Below are 16,139 nucleotides of genomic sequence, written 5' to 3' on the forward strand. Positions count from 1 at the left end.
GTTTTCTGTTCTTGTGATAGTTTGCTAAGAATGATGGTTTCCAGCTGCATCCATGTCCCTACAAAGGACACAAACTCATCCTTTTTTATCAGCCCACAAATTTTTTGTTGTTGTTGTTGTTGTTTTCCCTGCGACGGAGTCTTGCTGTGTCATCCAGGCTGGAGTGCAGAGGTACAATCTTGGCTTACTTTAACTTCCATCTCCTGGGTTCAAGCGATTCTCCTGCCTCAGCCTCCCGAGCAGCTGTGATTACAGGCACCCGCCACCGCACCTGGCTAATTTTTGTATTTTTAATAGAGACAAGGTTTCGCCATGTTGGCCAGGCTGGTCTTGAGCTCTTGACCTCAGGTGATCCGCCTGCCTTAGCCTCCCATAGTGCCTGGATTACAGGCGTGAGCTGCTGTGCCCAGCCACAAATTTTGGAATGTTGTGTTTTTTCACTACTTTATTTTATTTGTATTTATTTATTATGTTTTATTTTTATTATTTTTTTGAGACAGGGTCTCATTTTGTCACCCAGGCTGGAGTGCAGTGGCGAAATCTTGGCTCACTGCAGTCTCCACTTCTGGAAGTTCAAGCAATCCTCTTGCCTCAGCCCTCAAGCAGTTGGGACTGCAGGCATGTGCCACCACACCCACATGGCGAGATGTTTCACCATGTTGCCCAGGGTGGTCTTGAACTCCTGCGCCCAAGGGATCCACCTGCCTCAGCCTCCCACAGTGCTGGGATTACAGATGTAATCACACTCCCAGCCACTCTCATTGTATTTAGAAGTATTTCTTAAGTCTTATTATTTTTATCCTGATAATCTCTATAATTGGAGTGTTCAGTACATTTATGTTAAGTTTATTGCTGATTTGGTTGGATTTTTGTCTAACCATTGCTATTTGTTTTGCTATTTGTCTCACCTTGCTATTTGTTTCTTGTTTTTCCCAACTTTGTTCTTTCTTGCTTTCTTTGAATTAATAAAGCAATTTTTACTTTCTTTTTTAGCTCTTCTGTTGGGTTTTTAGCTATACCTCTTTGTTTAATTTTAGTGGTTACTGTAATGATTATGATAATATGCATCTGTAACATCCCTGTTGACCCAAACACTACTTCTTGCACAATATAAGAAGCTCATAGGCCAAGTGCCGTGGCTCACTCCTGTAATTTCAGAACTTTGGGAGGCTAAGGCTGGTGGATTGCCTGAGGTCAGGAGTTCAAGACCAGCCTGGCCAACATGGTGGAACCCCGTCTCCACTAAAAAGAAAAAAAATACAAAAAAACTAGCCAGGCGAGGTGGCGGGCACCTGTAGTCCCAGCTACTCGGGAGGCTGAGGCAGGAGAATGACGTAAACCCGGGAGGCAGAGCTAGCAGTGAGCTGAGATCCGGCCACGGCACTCCAGCCTGGGCGACAAAGCAAGACTCTGTCTTACTGTGCTACGGTCAAAATATATATATATATATATATATATATATATATACACACACACAAATTAGCCTGGCATGGTAGTAGGCACCTGTAATCCCAGCTACTTGGGAGGCTGAGGCAGGATAATCACTTGAACCCAGGAGGCGGAGGTTGCAGTAAGCTGAGATTATGCCATTGCACTCCAGCCTAGGGGACAGGAGTGAGACTTCGTCTCAAGAAAAAGAAAAGAAGCTCATAATAATATAATTCCATTTACCTCACTCCAGCTGTTGGTGCTGTTGTTGTCATATATTATTTCTACATGTTACAAATATAATACTTTGTTACTGTTACTCTTGCTTTAATTTTTAACCATTTTCAAAAATATTCTTATATTTACTCACATTACTATTTCTGGTTCTCCTTATTTCTTTCCTCAGATTCTTTTTTTTTTTTTTTTTAAATATAAGATCATTTCCCTTTGGCTTAAAAAAAAAAAAACCTTTATTTACCATTTCACTTCATGTGCATCTCCTGGCATTACATTTTTTCAGCTTTTATATGAAAACATCTTGCCGGGCGCGGTGGCTCAAGCCTGTAATCCCAGCACTTTGGGAGGCCGAGACGGGCGGATCACGAGGTCAGGAGATCAAGACCATCCGGGCTAACACGGTGAAACCCCGTCTCTACTAAAAATACAAAAAATTAGCCGGGCGTGGTGGCGGGCGCCTGTAGTCCCAGCTACTCTGGAGGCTGAGGCAGGAGAATGGCGTAAACCCGGGAGGCAGAGCTTGCAGTGAGCTGAGATCCGGCCACAGCACTCCAGCCTGGGTGACAGAGCGAGACTCCGTCTCAAAAAAAAAAAAAAAAAAAAAAAAAAAGAAAACATCTTTATTTCACTTTCATTTTTTGAAGGATATTGTCACTAGATTTAGAATTCTAGGTTTATAAATAATGATGCGGTCATGTTTTTATGCTTTATGTTTTAAAAAATAATCCTCATGTTGTAGAGACATATACTGAAGTATCTGTTCAAAATGAAATTGTTTGGGCCAGACATGGTGGCTCACGCCTGTAATCCCAGCACTTTGGGAGAAGGCAGGCGGATCACTTGAGGTCAGGAGTTCAAGACCAGCCTGGCCAACATGATGAAACCCCCATCTCTACTAAAAATACAAAAATTAGTTGGGCGTGGTGGTGCACACCTTTGTAATGCCAGCTACTCGGGAGGCTGATACCTGGAACCGATTGAACCTGGAAGGTGGAGGCTGCAGTGAGCCCAGATTGTATCGTTGCACTCCAGCCTGGGCGACAGAATGCGACCCTGTCTCAAAAAACAAAAACAGGCCGGGCGCGGTGGCTCAAGCCTGTAATCCTAGCACTTTGGGAGGCCGAGACGGGCGGATCACAAGGTCAGGAGATCGAGACCATCCTGGCTAACACGGTGAAACCCCGTCTCTACTAAAAAGTACAAAAAAACTAGCCGGGCGAGGTGGCGAGCGCCTGTAGTCCCAGCTACTCGGGAGGCTGAGCCAGGAGAATGGCGTGAACCCGGGAGGCGGAGCTTGCAGTGAGCAGAGATCCGGCCACTGCACTCCAGCCTGGGTGACAGAGCGAGACTCCGTCTCAAAAAAAAAAAAAAAAAAAAAAAAACAAAAACAAAATAAAAGAAAATAAATTATATGGCTTGGCCATGGTGGCACACGCTTGTAATCCTAGCAGTTTGGGTGGCCGAGGCAGGAAGATCACATGAGGCCAGGTGTTTAAAACCAACCTTGGCAACACAGAGAGACCCTGTACACACGAAACCAAAAGTTAGCCAGGCGTGGTGTTGCACACCTATATTCCCAGCTACTCAGGAGGCCGAGGTAGGAGGATTGCTTGAGCCCAGGAGGTCAAGACTGCAGTAAGCCAAGATTGTGCCACTGTGCTTCAGCTCAGGTGACAGAGTGAGACCTCATCTCAAATAAATAAAAGAAATGAAATTATGTGATATCTAGGGTATGAATAGGGACATAAATGAAATAGATGGGCATTGTGATGAAGCTTGGACATGTGTACAGGGGGTTCATTATATTCTACTTTTGAATATATTTTAAGTTTTTTGTAATTTTTTAAAATTTATTTTTATACTCAGAATTTAAAGATAAGATCTAAACTTCCTGATAGGTTTTTTTTATATTTGTTTGCCAGAATGGTAGCTGAATGGAGGTTGTCTCGAGGTGTTGAAGAACAGACACAAGCTTTCTTTGAGGGCTTTAATGAAATTCTTCCCCAGCAATATGTGCAATACTTTGATGCAAAGGAATTAGAGGTAATGAGTTTTCCTTCATTCCCCTGTACCATGCTAGTAAATAATGCCTTCGGTTGTCTGCTTTTAACTCACTTTCCCATCTTTCCTGTTACTGTAATACTTTTTATACTGGCGCAAAATGTTTTGAAACATCCCCAGTGGTTAAAGAAAATAATAATTTATCCAAAGATAAAACAATAGTATTACCCCCGCAAAAGTACAAATATTAGAGCTTCTCTACAATTGAGTGACTTACTTCCCTGAATATGTATATATATGACACCGTGCTTGGAACCTTGCCTTCATGAGCAATGTAGATATAATTCTTGATGTATAGTTGATAAGTCAAAGCCTACTGATTGTTTTTCTAAAACTTTGCTTAATCTTCGTCTTTCCTTGTTTATGTCCAGCTGTTTTTGTACAGTGACCTAAGGAAACAATTTGTCTTTTTCATCCCTAAAGGTCCTTTTATGTGGAATGCAAGAGATTGATTTGAATGACTGGCAAAGACATGCCATCTACCGTCATTATACGAGGACCAGCAAACAAATCATGTGGTTTTGGCAGGTTTGTTTTTAAATTTATTTCTATTAGTTGACACAGCATAATTTTTTAGAATTTGCTTACCACATATGGAAATGAGTCACAGCTCAAAATGTACCAGTGTATATAGACCCCTTAGTCCATCATATGCATTATAATAAATGAATACAGATTATAACAGCATCCTTTTTTTTTTTTTTTTGAGACTGAGTCTGGCTCTGTCGCCCAGGCTGGAGTGCGGTGGCCGGATCTCAGCTCACTGCAAGCTCCGCCTCCCGGGTTCACGCCATTCTCCTGCCTCAGCCTCCCGAGTAGCTGGGACCACAGGCGCCCGCCACTTCGCCCGGCTAGTTTTTTTTGTATTTTTTAGTAGAGACGGGGTTTCACCGTGTTAGCCAGGATGGTCTCGATCTCCTGACCTCATGATCCGCCCGTCTCGGCCTCCCAAAGTGCTGGGATTACAGGCTTGAGCCACCGCGCCCGGCCAACAGCATCCTTTTAAGACTATTGCCAAGTAAGCCACACATACCTTGCATCTTTGTCCAGAGTAGAGTGTAAGACAATTCCAGATGATAAAATTTACCTACATTTTATTTAAATGGTTTTGAGGTTTTATAGGACTGCCTGTAATATGTTTTTGTTTTTTGTTTTTTATATCATTTATACTTCATTAATTATATAATGTTCAGAAGGCAAAATTTAAGAGACATGATTTAGGATCATAATGGTACCTCTCTAAAAATGTCTGCCGTAAGCATAGTAAATGATGTTCAACATCATTAATCGTTAGAGAAATGCAAATCAAAACCACAATGAGGCTGGGTGCTGTGGCTCACACCTGTAATCCCAGCACTTTGGGAGGCCGAGGTGGGTGGATCACGAGGTCAGGAGATCAAGACCATCCTGGCTAACATGACGAAATTAGCCAGGCGTGGTGGCGCATGCCTGTAATCTCAGCTACTTGGGAGGCCGAGGCAGGAGAATCACTTGAACCCAGGAGGCAGAGGTTGTAGTGAGCCAAGATCACACTACTGCTCTCCAGCCTAGGCGACAGAGTGAGACTCCATCTCAAAAACAAAAATGAAAACAACACAATGAGATATCACATCATACTTAGTATTATTTTTAAAGTGGAGAAAACAACCATTGCCAAGGGTGCATTGCTGGTGATAGTGTGAAATACCACACCACTGTGGAAATAGTTTGGTGGTTCCTCAAAAAGTTAAACATAGAATTAACATAAGATCCAGGAATTCCAACCCTTGGTATACAGCCCAAAAAATTGAAAGCAGAGACTCAAACAGATACTTGTATACCAGTATTCATCATCCATTTACCCACACAAAATGTGGTATATACATATACAGATGCTCCTGGACTTGTAAAGGAGTTTTATCCTGTACATCCATCATAAGTCAAAAATATCTTGAGTTGAATATTATTCAGTGCTAAAAAGTAATGAGATTTTTGGTATGTGCTACAGATAAGCAAAGTAAGCCAGACACAAATGGACAAATATTGTATAATTCCACTTACATGAGGTTACTAGAATGGGCAAATTCATAGAGGCAGAAAGTAGAATATGGGTTACCAGAAGCTGCAGGGAGCAAAAATGGGAAGTTGTGTTTAATGTATACATAGTTTTTACTTGGGATGATGAAAAAGTTGGAAATAGTGTTGATGGTTGCACAACAGTGTGAATGTACTTAATGTTATTAAATTACACTCAAAATGGTTAAAATCAAGAATTTATGTCATGTATATTTTACAACAATTTAAAAAATTAAATTTAAAAATCTGCTATACATGTAAAGAAATTCATATGAGAAACTTAAAGATAAACTGAGCTTCTGTAACAAGTAAGGTTACAATTGTAGGATAATTGATAATAGTACAATAGGATAAAAATTATTCCTTACAAAAAAGTTTTTGGTTGAGGCAAAACAGTTATACTACAGGCTAGAAACATTCTCTAGAAACCTTTTGTTTTGAGTCAGAATTGTATGAAATAAAAACCACATGATTCTAGCTATGTGTAGCTGTACCAAAACCTAAAGAACATTGAGAAGAGGAGGTTATTGGGATATATCCTGCTTCAGAATTCTGTGAATTTCATTAAAGTTGTTTATTAAACCAAAAAGTCTATACTGACTCAAGGTCTCTATCCTGTGTAGCCACATGAATATCCTATAGGACAGGCAGATCTGGGGCTGGGGGGTGGTGGTGGGATGGGGAGTCACAGGAAGGGCTGCCCTAGAAGAGCTAATCTTAAAACTTCATGAGTAAGGAGCTCTTGGTCTCAGTCCATCTTACTTTTTATATATCCCTTTAAGTATATTGTCCTAAGAGTTATATAAGGAAAGGTTGCTGGGGCTTTGATAAACATGGAAATGGTCCTCCATCCATAGTGTTGGGTTAAGTAATTATCTAATGCAGTGGACACCAGGGGTTCCTTTAAGATTTGAAATGAGCTAGATACAGTGGCTTGCTCCTATAGTCCCAAATACTCTGGAGACTGAGGCGGGAGGATTGCCTGCTGCCCAGGAGTTAGAGGCTGCAATGAGCTATGATTGTACCACTGCACCCCAGCCTGGGCCACAGAACAAGACCTCACCTCTAAAAAGAGTAAAAGATCTGAAATCATTATTTTTCTTTCTTATTTAGTGTGCCGAATGTAACATATGACATATATATCTCTTTAAATATACTTTTAACAGTTTGTTAAAGAAATTGATAATGAGAAGAGAATGAGACTTCTACAGTTTGTTACTGGAACCTGCCGATTGCCACTAGGAGGATTTGCTGATCTCATGGGTATGTATACAGGATCACTTTTCCTATACAGAAAACTGTTTATCATGCTGCTTTACGTGAATGTGTATACAGCGTATCAGAAGCAACAAAGACAAGGATAACCATTTTCTTAACTATTCCCAGTTAGCGTGGATTTGTATAACCTTTAAAATAAGTTTTAGTCCTTACCTCTAGAAATTTTTAACCCTCAAGCTAGAACCCACAGCTAACTCATTAGGACAGCAGTCTTCTGTATGTAAATCTCTTCATTTAGTGATTTGCCAAACATGTGTCTCTTATGAGTCAATCATTATTGGTTGTATTATTTAACAATGTGAGAAGATCATTGTATAATACAATAGTGGATTGTAGTTTCTGTATTGTGTTTAAAACTACTCTTCCCTGGGAGACAGGGAGTTCTTTGAGATATGGATTCATATCTTCTTCATCTTTTTATTTTTTGCCCCTGGCAAAGTGCCTGTTACACAGCAATCTGCTGCTTAAAATGAATATTGAGATGAGTGACTGTGGCAATATTTACTTTGTTACCAAACAATAAATTATTAAAGTAAATTCAAGTATTTCCTTAATACCAACATTATCCCAAGTACCATAGGAAGATACACAGAGAAGTTATGATCCCTAAGCCTGCTTCAGGTGAAGCAGAGTTAAAATTAGGAGAACTAAGCAGGTAATTTTGAATACAGAGCATGGAACCAGTTTAGAAAAGACTTTAAACCAGATCAAAAGAATTTGGTTATTACTGTGAGGGTATTGGAAGCTGTGGAACTTTTTGAAGAGAGGAAAACTTGCTCAAGCTGCGTTTAGGAAGATTTGATAGGAAGATACAGGGTGGATTAAAAGATGGTGAGGGCCTAGAGATAAGAAGAAATCGTTGCAGCAATGATGAGAACCTGATCTCAGGAGACGGAAATAGAAAAGAGAGGGTAGATGCTAGAGAAAGTTCCAAAGGTAGAAACAGGTAGAGAGCTTAATAGAAAAGGAAATGTAAGAGAGGGGTATCAGCAATAATTGTCATGTTATAGAACATGGAACAATGGAGAAGTCAGGAAGTATAAAGAGTATGCATGGTTGTAGATGTTGGGGGAGGATGCTGAACAGCTTAGAACCTGCTGAATTTAAGGTAACTGCCAGAAAACCAAGTAGAAAACCCCAGGGGAGCAGCTGTAGAGGTAACAATATATGAGTTAGAGTTAAGAGGAAACAGAAGAAGTTGAATCATCAGAGCAGTGACATTTGATGCTGTGAGAATGTGTGGTCTCGGGCAGAAATAGAATACAGAGAGGAGTAGAAGGCTAATGCCTAGAACCATCTGCATGTAGGAATAAGACAGAAGGAAATAGCCTAGGCCAGGCACAGCCTTACGCCTGTAATCCCAGCACTTTTGGAGGCCGAGGTGGGTGGATCGCTTGAGCTCAGGAGTTTGAGAACAGCTGGGGCGACGTGGTGAAACCCCGTCTCTACTAAAAATACAAAAATTAGCTGGGTGTGGTGACGCACACTTGTAGCCCCAGCTACTCAGGAGGCTGTGGCAGGAGAATCGCTTGAACCTGGGAGGAAGCAGAGGTTGCAGTGAACTGAGATCACACCACTGCACTCCAGCCTGGCGACAGAGTGAGACTTCATCTTAAAGGAAAAGAAAAGATGGAATTAGCCTGGAACCCAATTTAAAGGAGAGACCAGAGAATGAGAAGAAGAAAGAAATAGCATACTGTCTGAGAAGCAAGTAGAAGTGCTGCAGAGCACTTCTTCAGTGCTGCAGAGAGGTCTCAGAAGGGTGACTTCTAGGAAAGTTTTTGTTAGAAGACAGAAACAGTGAGATTGTAGTTTGGAGAATTTAAGAGGCTATCTAGTTTATTTTGTTTGTTTTTCAAATCTTTATTCTTTTTTACTTTTTAAATTGTTCTTAATTGACAAAATTGTACATATTTAGGGGTACAGTTTTTATTTTGATACATGTATACAATATGTAATGATCAAGTCGGGGTAATTAGCATATCCATCACCTCAAACATTTATCAATTCTTTCTGTTGCGAACATTCAAAACTCACTTTTCTAACTCTTTATAAACATACAGGCCAGGCACAGTGGTTCACACCTGTAATCCCAGCACTTCGGGAGGCTGAGACAGGAGGAACACACAAGCCCAGGGGTTTGAGACAAGACTGGGCAATATAGGGAGACCCTGTCTCTACAGAAAATTTAGAAATTAGCTGAGCATGGTGGTACACGCCTATAGTCCCTTCTATTCAGGAGGTTGAGGTGGGAAGATCACTTGAGCCTTGGAGGTGAAGGCTGCAGTGAGCCAAGGTCATGCCACTGCACTCCAGTCTCAGTGACAGAGTGAGACCCTATCTTAAAAATACATACACTGGACGTGGTGGCTCACGCATGTAATCCCACCACTTTGGGAGGCCAAGGCAGGCGGATCACCTGAGGTCAGGAGTTCAAGACCAGCCTGGCCATTGTGGTAAAACCCCTTCTCTATGAAAAATGCAAAAAAAAAATATATATATATATATATATATTTATTTATTTATATATTTTTATATACACACACACATATATATACACATACACACACGCAATAAATTGTTGTTGATTATAGTCATTGTATAGTGCTGTAGAACACCAGAACTTATTCTTCCTGCCGATCTGTACTTGTGTATCTATTAACCAACCTTTGATTCTCCCCTCCTTCCTGCCACCCTTCCGTAGTAATCACCGTTCTACTTTGTACTTCTATGAGATTGGCTTTTTTAGCTTTCACATGAGTGAGAGCATATACTCTTTATCTTTTTGTGCTTGGCTTATGTCACTTACAATGTCCTCCATGTTCATCTATGTTGTCATAAATGACAGAATTTTGCTCTTTTAAATGGCTGAATAGTATTCCAGTTTGTTTATATACCACATTACATTTTCTTTATCCATTTACCTGATGATGGACACGTAAGTTGATTCCCTATCTTGGCTTGTGAATGGTGCTGCAGTAGACATGGGAGTGCAGATGTCTCTTTGACATACTGATTTCCTTTTCTTTAGAGAATACCCCATAGTGGGATTGCTGGATCATATGGTTGTTGGGAGTCTGAGATGGGTAGACCTGTTAAGGCCAGGAGTTTGAGACCTGCCTGGCCAACATAGTGAAACCCTGTCTCTACTAAAAAAAAAGAATTTTTTTTTTTTTTTTTTTTTTTTGCTGAGAGTGGTGGTACGCGCCTGCAATCCCAGCTACCTGGGAAGCAGAGGTTGCACTGTAGCCTGGGTGATGGAGCAGTACTCTGTCTCAAAAAGTTAATAATAATAATAAGAAGAAGAATTTACATCCCCTCCAACAATATATAAGAGTTCCTCTTTTTCCACATCCTTGCCAGCATTTGTTTTTTTTTTTTTTTTTTGAGGCAGAGTCTCGCTCTGTCGCCCAGGCTGGAGTGCAGTGGCGCGATCTCGGCTCACTGCAAGCTCCGCCTCCCGGGTTTACGCCATTCTCCTGCCTCAGCCTCCCGAGTAGCTGGGACTACAGGCGCCGCCACCACGCCCGGCTAATTTTTTTTTGTATTTTTTAGTAGAGACGGGGTTTCACTGTGTTAGCCAGGATGGTCTCGATCTCCTGACCTCGTGATCCGCCCGTCTCGGCCTCCCAAAGTGCTGGGATTACAGGCTTGAGCCACCGCGCCCGGCCTCATTTGTTATTTTTTAATCTATAACAGTCATTCTAACTGACGAGTGATGACCCTTCATTGTGGTTTTGATTTGCATCTCTCTGGTGATTAGTTACATTTAACATTGTTATTTTGAGAGATCTGTTTAGCTCGTATCCCATGTTTTAATGCATTGTTTTTCTTCTTTTTTGCTGTTGAGTTCTTGTATATTCTGGATATTCTTTGTTGGATAAATAGTTTGCGGATACTTTCTCCCATTCTGCAGATTGTCTCTACACTCTGTTGATTGTTTCCTTTGCTATGCCAAAGCTTTTTAGTTTCATATAACCCCATTTGTCTATTTTTTGTTTTTGTTGCCTGTGCTTTTCAGGTCTTCTTTATAAAATCTTTGCTCAGGCTGGGCACGGTGACTCATGCCTGTAATCCCAGCACTTTGGGAGGCCAAGACGGGTGTTGGGAGGTCGGGAGTTCAAGACCAGCCTGACCACGGAGAAACCCTGTCTCTACTAAAAATACAAAAATTAGCTGGGCATGGTGGCGCATGCCTGTAATCCCAGCTACTCGGGAGGCTGAGGCAGGAGAATCGCTTGAACCTGGGAGGCGGAGGTTGTGGTGAGCTGAGATTGCCCCACTGCACTCTGCTATAAAATACTGAGTAGAGGCCGGGCATGATGGCTCACGCCTGTAATCTCAACACTTTGGGAGGCCAAGGTGGGTGGATCACTTGAGGTCAGGAGTTCAAGACCAGCCTGACCAGCATGGCAAAACCCCATCTATACTAAAAATAAAAAAATTAGCTGGGTGTGGTAGTGTACATCTGTAATCCCAGCTACTCTAAGGCATGAGAATTGCTTGAACCCAGGAGGCGGAGGTTGCATTGAGCCAATTGTGCCACTGCCATCCAGCCTGGGTGACAGAGTGAGACTCGGTCTCAAAAAATATATATAGAGAGTAGAGAGAACATGCAGAGTGAGTTAATTTTATGTGTTGAACACCACAGAATAATTTTAACTTATAACTGTCTTTTTTTATAATGTTTCCTGTATTACTGGATTTTTTACATAACTACTTGTGAAAATAATTCAGTGTTATTAAATACAAAAGCACTAACAATTTATATTAGGTATACTTAGTATACTCGGTTTAGTCAGGTGGGACATGAGAAAATTCTTTGTGTCTGACAGTGTCACACATTGCAGAACAGTTAGTGTTCCTGCCCCCTTCTAATTAAAATATCTAGTAGCACTACTAATCATTGAGACCAACAATAAATGCTTCCTAGGGAAAAGTAATGATCTTTTAGAAAACCAGTGTTTTTATGATCACTATTCACAGCTATCTCCAGCAGCAGGTAAATGAGGGGCAAGAATTTTATGTTTATACTTGTATCTGTTTTTGTAAGGGTATGCCCTACAGGACCTGTAAGTTCTAGCATTAATAATATGGAATTCACTAGGATGTTTACATTTCACAAAGTTTTGTCAATTCTGTATTTAAATCAAGTTTTATTATAGTTTCCTTATTGTGTTTCAAACTACTAAAAGTAAGCTTTTTCAGTGTTCTTGTGTAAGCTTTTATTAATCATAACAATGTGTTATTCTGGCTAAAGAATGCTAGATGAAACTGCATTTTTCTCCTCTGGGGCTTATATTAACAAACTAGTTGTCAAACTTTTACACTTACCAGACTCACCCAGAAGCTTGTTAAAGCACATATTGCTGAGCCTCACCCCTAGAGTTTCTTTTTGTTTATTGGTTGGTTTTGAGTTTTTTGAGGGTTTTTTTTGAGATAGGGTCTCATTCTGTCACCCAGGTGAGAGTGTAGTGGTGCAATCGACTCAGCCGCATCCTTGCTGCGCAGATTCAAGCAATTCTCCTGCCTCAGTCTCCTGAGTAGCTGGGATTACAGGCATATGCCACCACACTTGGCTAGTTTTTGTATTTTTAGTAGAGATCAGGATTCACCATATTGGCCAGACTGATCTTGAACTCCTGACCTCAAGTGATCTACCCGCCTTGGCCTCTCAAAGTACTGGGATTACAGGCATGAGCCACTACACCCAACTCAGAGTTTCTGAATTAGTAAGCTGATGTGTGGGGCCTGTGGATTTATGGTTCTAACAAGTTCCCTCATGATGCTGATGCTTATTGGATTGGGGAACATTGGATTGGGGAACACAGTTTGAGATCCACTATACTAACAAAGTTTATGATTTCATTATGTTTTAGGGAGCAATGGACCACAGAAATTCTGCATTGAAAAAGTTGGGAAAGAAAATTGGCTACCCAGAAGTCATACCTGGTAAGTACAATCAAAAAGGATAGAGAAAACAGCTTTTGTCCAGTTATCTGTAGCTATTTAAAGCCAGCTAGAAATTAAAAATGATACTTAGTAGATTTAGAGAGTAGCACCGCCATCATAGCAATCCAGTTTAAGAGCATTTTGTTCACCCCAGTGTGATTCCTTACAACTATTTGCAATCAATTCCTTTTTTTACATCTGAATTTTTTTTTTAATGTGGGATTTATTTTCATTTTTCTCTGAAGGCAGCAAAAGAAGTCAAAGTTAGGAGACCTGCGTCTAACATCATGACCACAAATATTCTCATTTGAAATCTAATTACATTTCTAAAAATATAGAAAACTAAATCTAATCCTAATCTCAGGGCAAATATATTAATGTTTTGGAATTCAACCTAATGTCAACAATATTTGAACCTTGCTTTGTGGGATATATTTTAGTGGTCACATATGGTCCTTACTGGATATCTGACCTCTTTACTGTTTTATTGTCTATTCCTTTTTGTTTTTATACATATGTTTTATACATACATGTAGTGTTCAAATAACAATTTTATTGATATATAATTTACATATTATAAAACTCACCTTCTTAAATTATGCAGTTCAGTTCAGTGGTTTGTTTTGTTGTTGTTGTTGTTTGAGACGGGGTCTCACTTTGTAGACCAGGCTGGAGTTCAGTGGCTTGATCTCGGCTCACTGCAACCTCTGCCTCCCAGGTTCAAGCAATTCTTTTGCCTCAGCCTCCCAAGCAGCTGGGCCACCCGCCACCACGTCCAGCTAATTTTTGTATTTTTAGTAGAGACAGGGGTTTACCATGTTGGTCAGGCCAATCTCAAACTCCTGACCTCAGGTGATCCACCCACCTCAGCCTCCCAAAGTGTTGGGATTACAGGCTCCAAAACATTTTTTTTCACCCTCCCAAAAATCCATGTACCCATTAGCAGTCACTCCCCTTTTATCCCCTATGTAGCCCTTGGTAACCTCTAATCTACTTCCTGTCTCTATGAATTTTCCTATTCTGGGCATTTTATATAAAATGAATCATACAATAAATATATAACTTTCCTTTTTTTTTTTTTTTTTTTTGAGACAGAGTCTCTCTCTGCCACTCAGGCTGGAGTGCAGTGGCGTGATCTCAGCTCACTGCAACCTCTGCCTCCCAGGTGCAAGCAATTCTCCTGCCTCAGCCTCCCAAGTAGCTGGGACTATAGGCATGCACCACCACGCATAGCTTAATTTTTGTATTTTTAGTAGAGACAGGGTTTCACCACATTTGCCAGGCTGGTCTTGAACTCCTGACCTCGTCATCCACCCGCCTTGACCTCCCAAAGTGCTGGGATTACAGGCATAAGCCACTGCCCCCAGCCAAATATACAACCTTTTGTGTGTAGCTTCTTTTACTTAGCATGTTTTCAAGGTTCATCTGTGGTCTAGCATATACAGTATTTCATTCCTTTTTAAAATTGTTGTGTTTAATATACATAACATAGAATCCACCATTTTTAAGTGTGTACAGTTCAGTGGCATTAAGCACATTCATATCATGCAGTCATCACCATCACCTATCTCCAAAAATTGTTTCTTTTGTTGAGACATGTCTCACTCTGTCACCCAGGCTGGAGTGCAGTAGCTTAATCTCCACTCATGCAACCTCCACCTCCCAGGGTCAAATTATCCTCCCACCTTAGCCTCCCAAGTAGCTGGGATGACAGGCATGTGCTACCACACCTAGCCAACTTTTAAACTTTTTGTAGAGACAGAGTCTCACTTTGTTGCTCAGGCTGGTCTCAACCTCCTGAGCTCAAGCAATACTCCTGCCTTGGCCTCCCAAAGTGCTGGGATTACAGGCCATCGGACTAGACCTAAAACTTTTTTCAAATCTTGTAAAATTGAAATGGTACCTATTAAAGCAGGGGTCCCCAACTCCTGGTCCCCAGCCTGTTAGGAACTGGCTGCACAGCAGGAGGTAACCGAAGGGTGAGTGAGCATTACCCGGTGAGCTCCACCACTTGTCAGATCAGCAGAGGCATTAGATTCTTATAGGAGGAATAACTCTATTGTGAACTGTGCATGTAAGGGATCTAGACTGCGCATTCCTTATGAGAATCAATGACTTGAGGTGGAACAGTTTCATCCTGAAACCACCCTCCTCCCCACTCCCATCCATGGAAAAATTGTCTTCCGCAAAACCATTCCCTGGTGCCAAAAAGGTTGGAGACCACTGCTTTAAACAATGACTCCGCATGACTCCCTTTCCCCAGGTCCTGGCAAACATCATTCTACTACTGTTTCTATGATTTTTGACTGTCTTTAGTACTTAATTAAGTGTAGAATCATATCTTATTTGTCCTTTCATGACTGGCTTATTTCACTTAGAATAGTATCTGTAATTTTCATCCATGTTGTAGCATGTGTCAGCATTTCCTCCTTTTTAATGCTGAATAATATTTGATAGTCTGGATATACTACATTTTGTTTACACATTCATCTGTCCATGGACATTTAGATTATTTCCACCTTTTGGCTGTTTATGCTGCTATAAACATATGTATACTGTGGTAGAATATAGATATATCTATCCATGGCCCTGCTTTCGATTGTTTTGGGTATATACCCAGAGGTGGAATTCCTTGATCATGTAATAATTCTATTTTTAATTTTTGGGGGGAATCTCACCATACTGTTTTCCATAGTGACTACACTGCATTATAGTCTTACCAGTAGTGTAGAGGGGCTCAAATTTCTCCACATCCTCATATCCTTTTCAACTCTTGTTTTCTTCTGTTTTTTTTTGTTGTTGTTGTTGTTGTTGTTGTTTTTGTTTGTTTTAAATAATAGCCATCCCAATAGGTGTGAAGTGGTATCTCATTGTGGTTTTTATTTGCATTTACCTAAGGATGTTGAGCATTTTTTTCATGTGCTTATTGGTCATTTGTATGTCTTTGGAGAAATCTCTATCCTTTGCCCATTTTAAAATGTTGTTGAGTTTTAAGTTTTTTATATATTTCGGATACCAGTCCTTTATCAGATATATAATTTACAAATATTTTTTCCCATTTTTGGGTTATTTCACTTTCTTAATGGTATCCTTTGAAGCACGGTAGTATAATTTTGTGCTTCTATAGT

At 40.6% G+C, this 16,139-nt stretch overlaps 1 protein-coding gene across 10 annotated transcripts in view; it reads left to right on the forward strand.

Annotated features, from left to right (window-relative positions):
• ITCH (itchy E3 ubiquitin protein ligase) overlaps positions 1-16,139 on the forward strand; it is a 139,087-nt gene that overhangs the window by 119,147 nt on the left and 3,801 nt on the right. For 8 of the 10 annotated variants that reach the window (XM_031656670.1, XM_031656669.1, XM_031656672.1 and 5 more), the window contains 4 exons: positions 3,564-3,708; positions 4,150-4,254; positions 6,948-7,044; positions 12,939-13,011. In XM_031656670.1, coding sequence (XP_031512530.1) covers positions 3,564-3,708; positions 4,150-4,254; positions 6,948-7,044; positions 12,939-13,011 — 420 coding nt within the window. The remainder of the gene's footprint in view (positions 1-3,563; positions 3,709-4,149; positions 4,255-6,947; positions 7,045-12,938; positions 13,012-16,139) is intronic. The other 2 variants (XM_003904827.4, XM_009216289.2) reach the window with 1 other exon arrangement.

This window comes from Papio anubis, chromosome 16 (assembly GCF_008728515.1).
Source record: "Papio anubis isolate 15944 chromosome 16, Panubis1.0, whole genome shotgun sequence".
Classification (NCBI taxonomy): domain Eukaryota; kingdom Metazoa; phylum Chordata; class Mammalia; order Primates; family Cercopithecidae; genus Papio; species Papio anubis.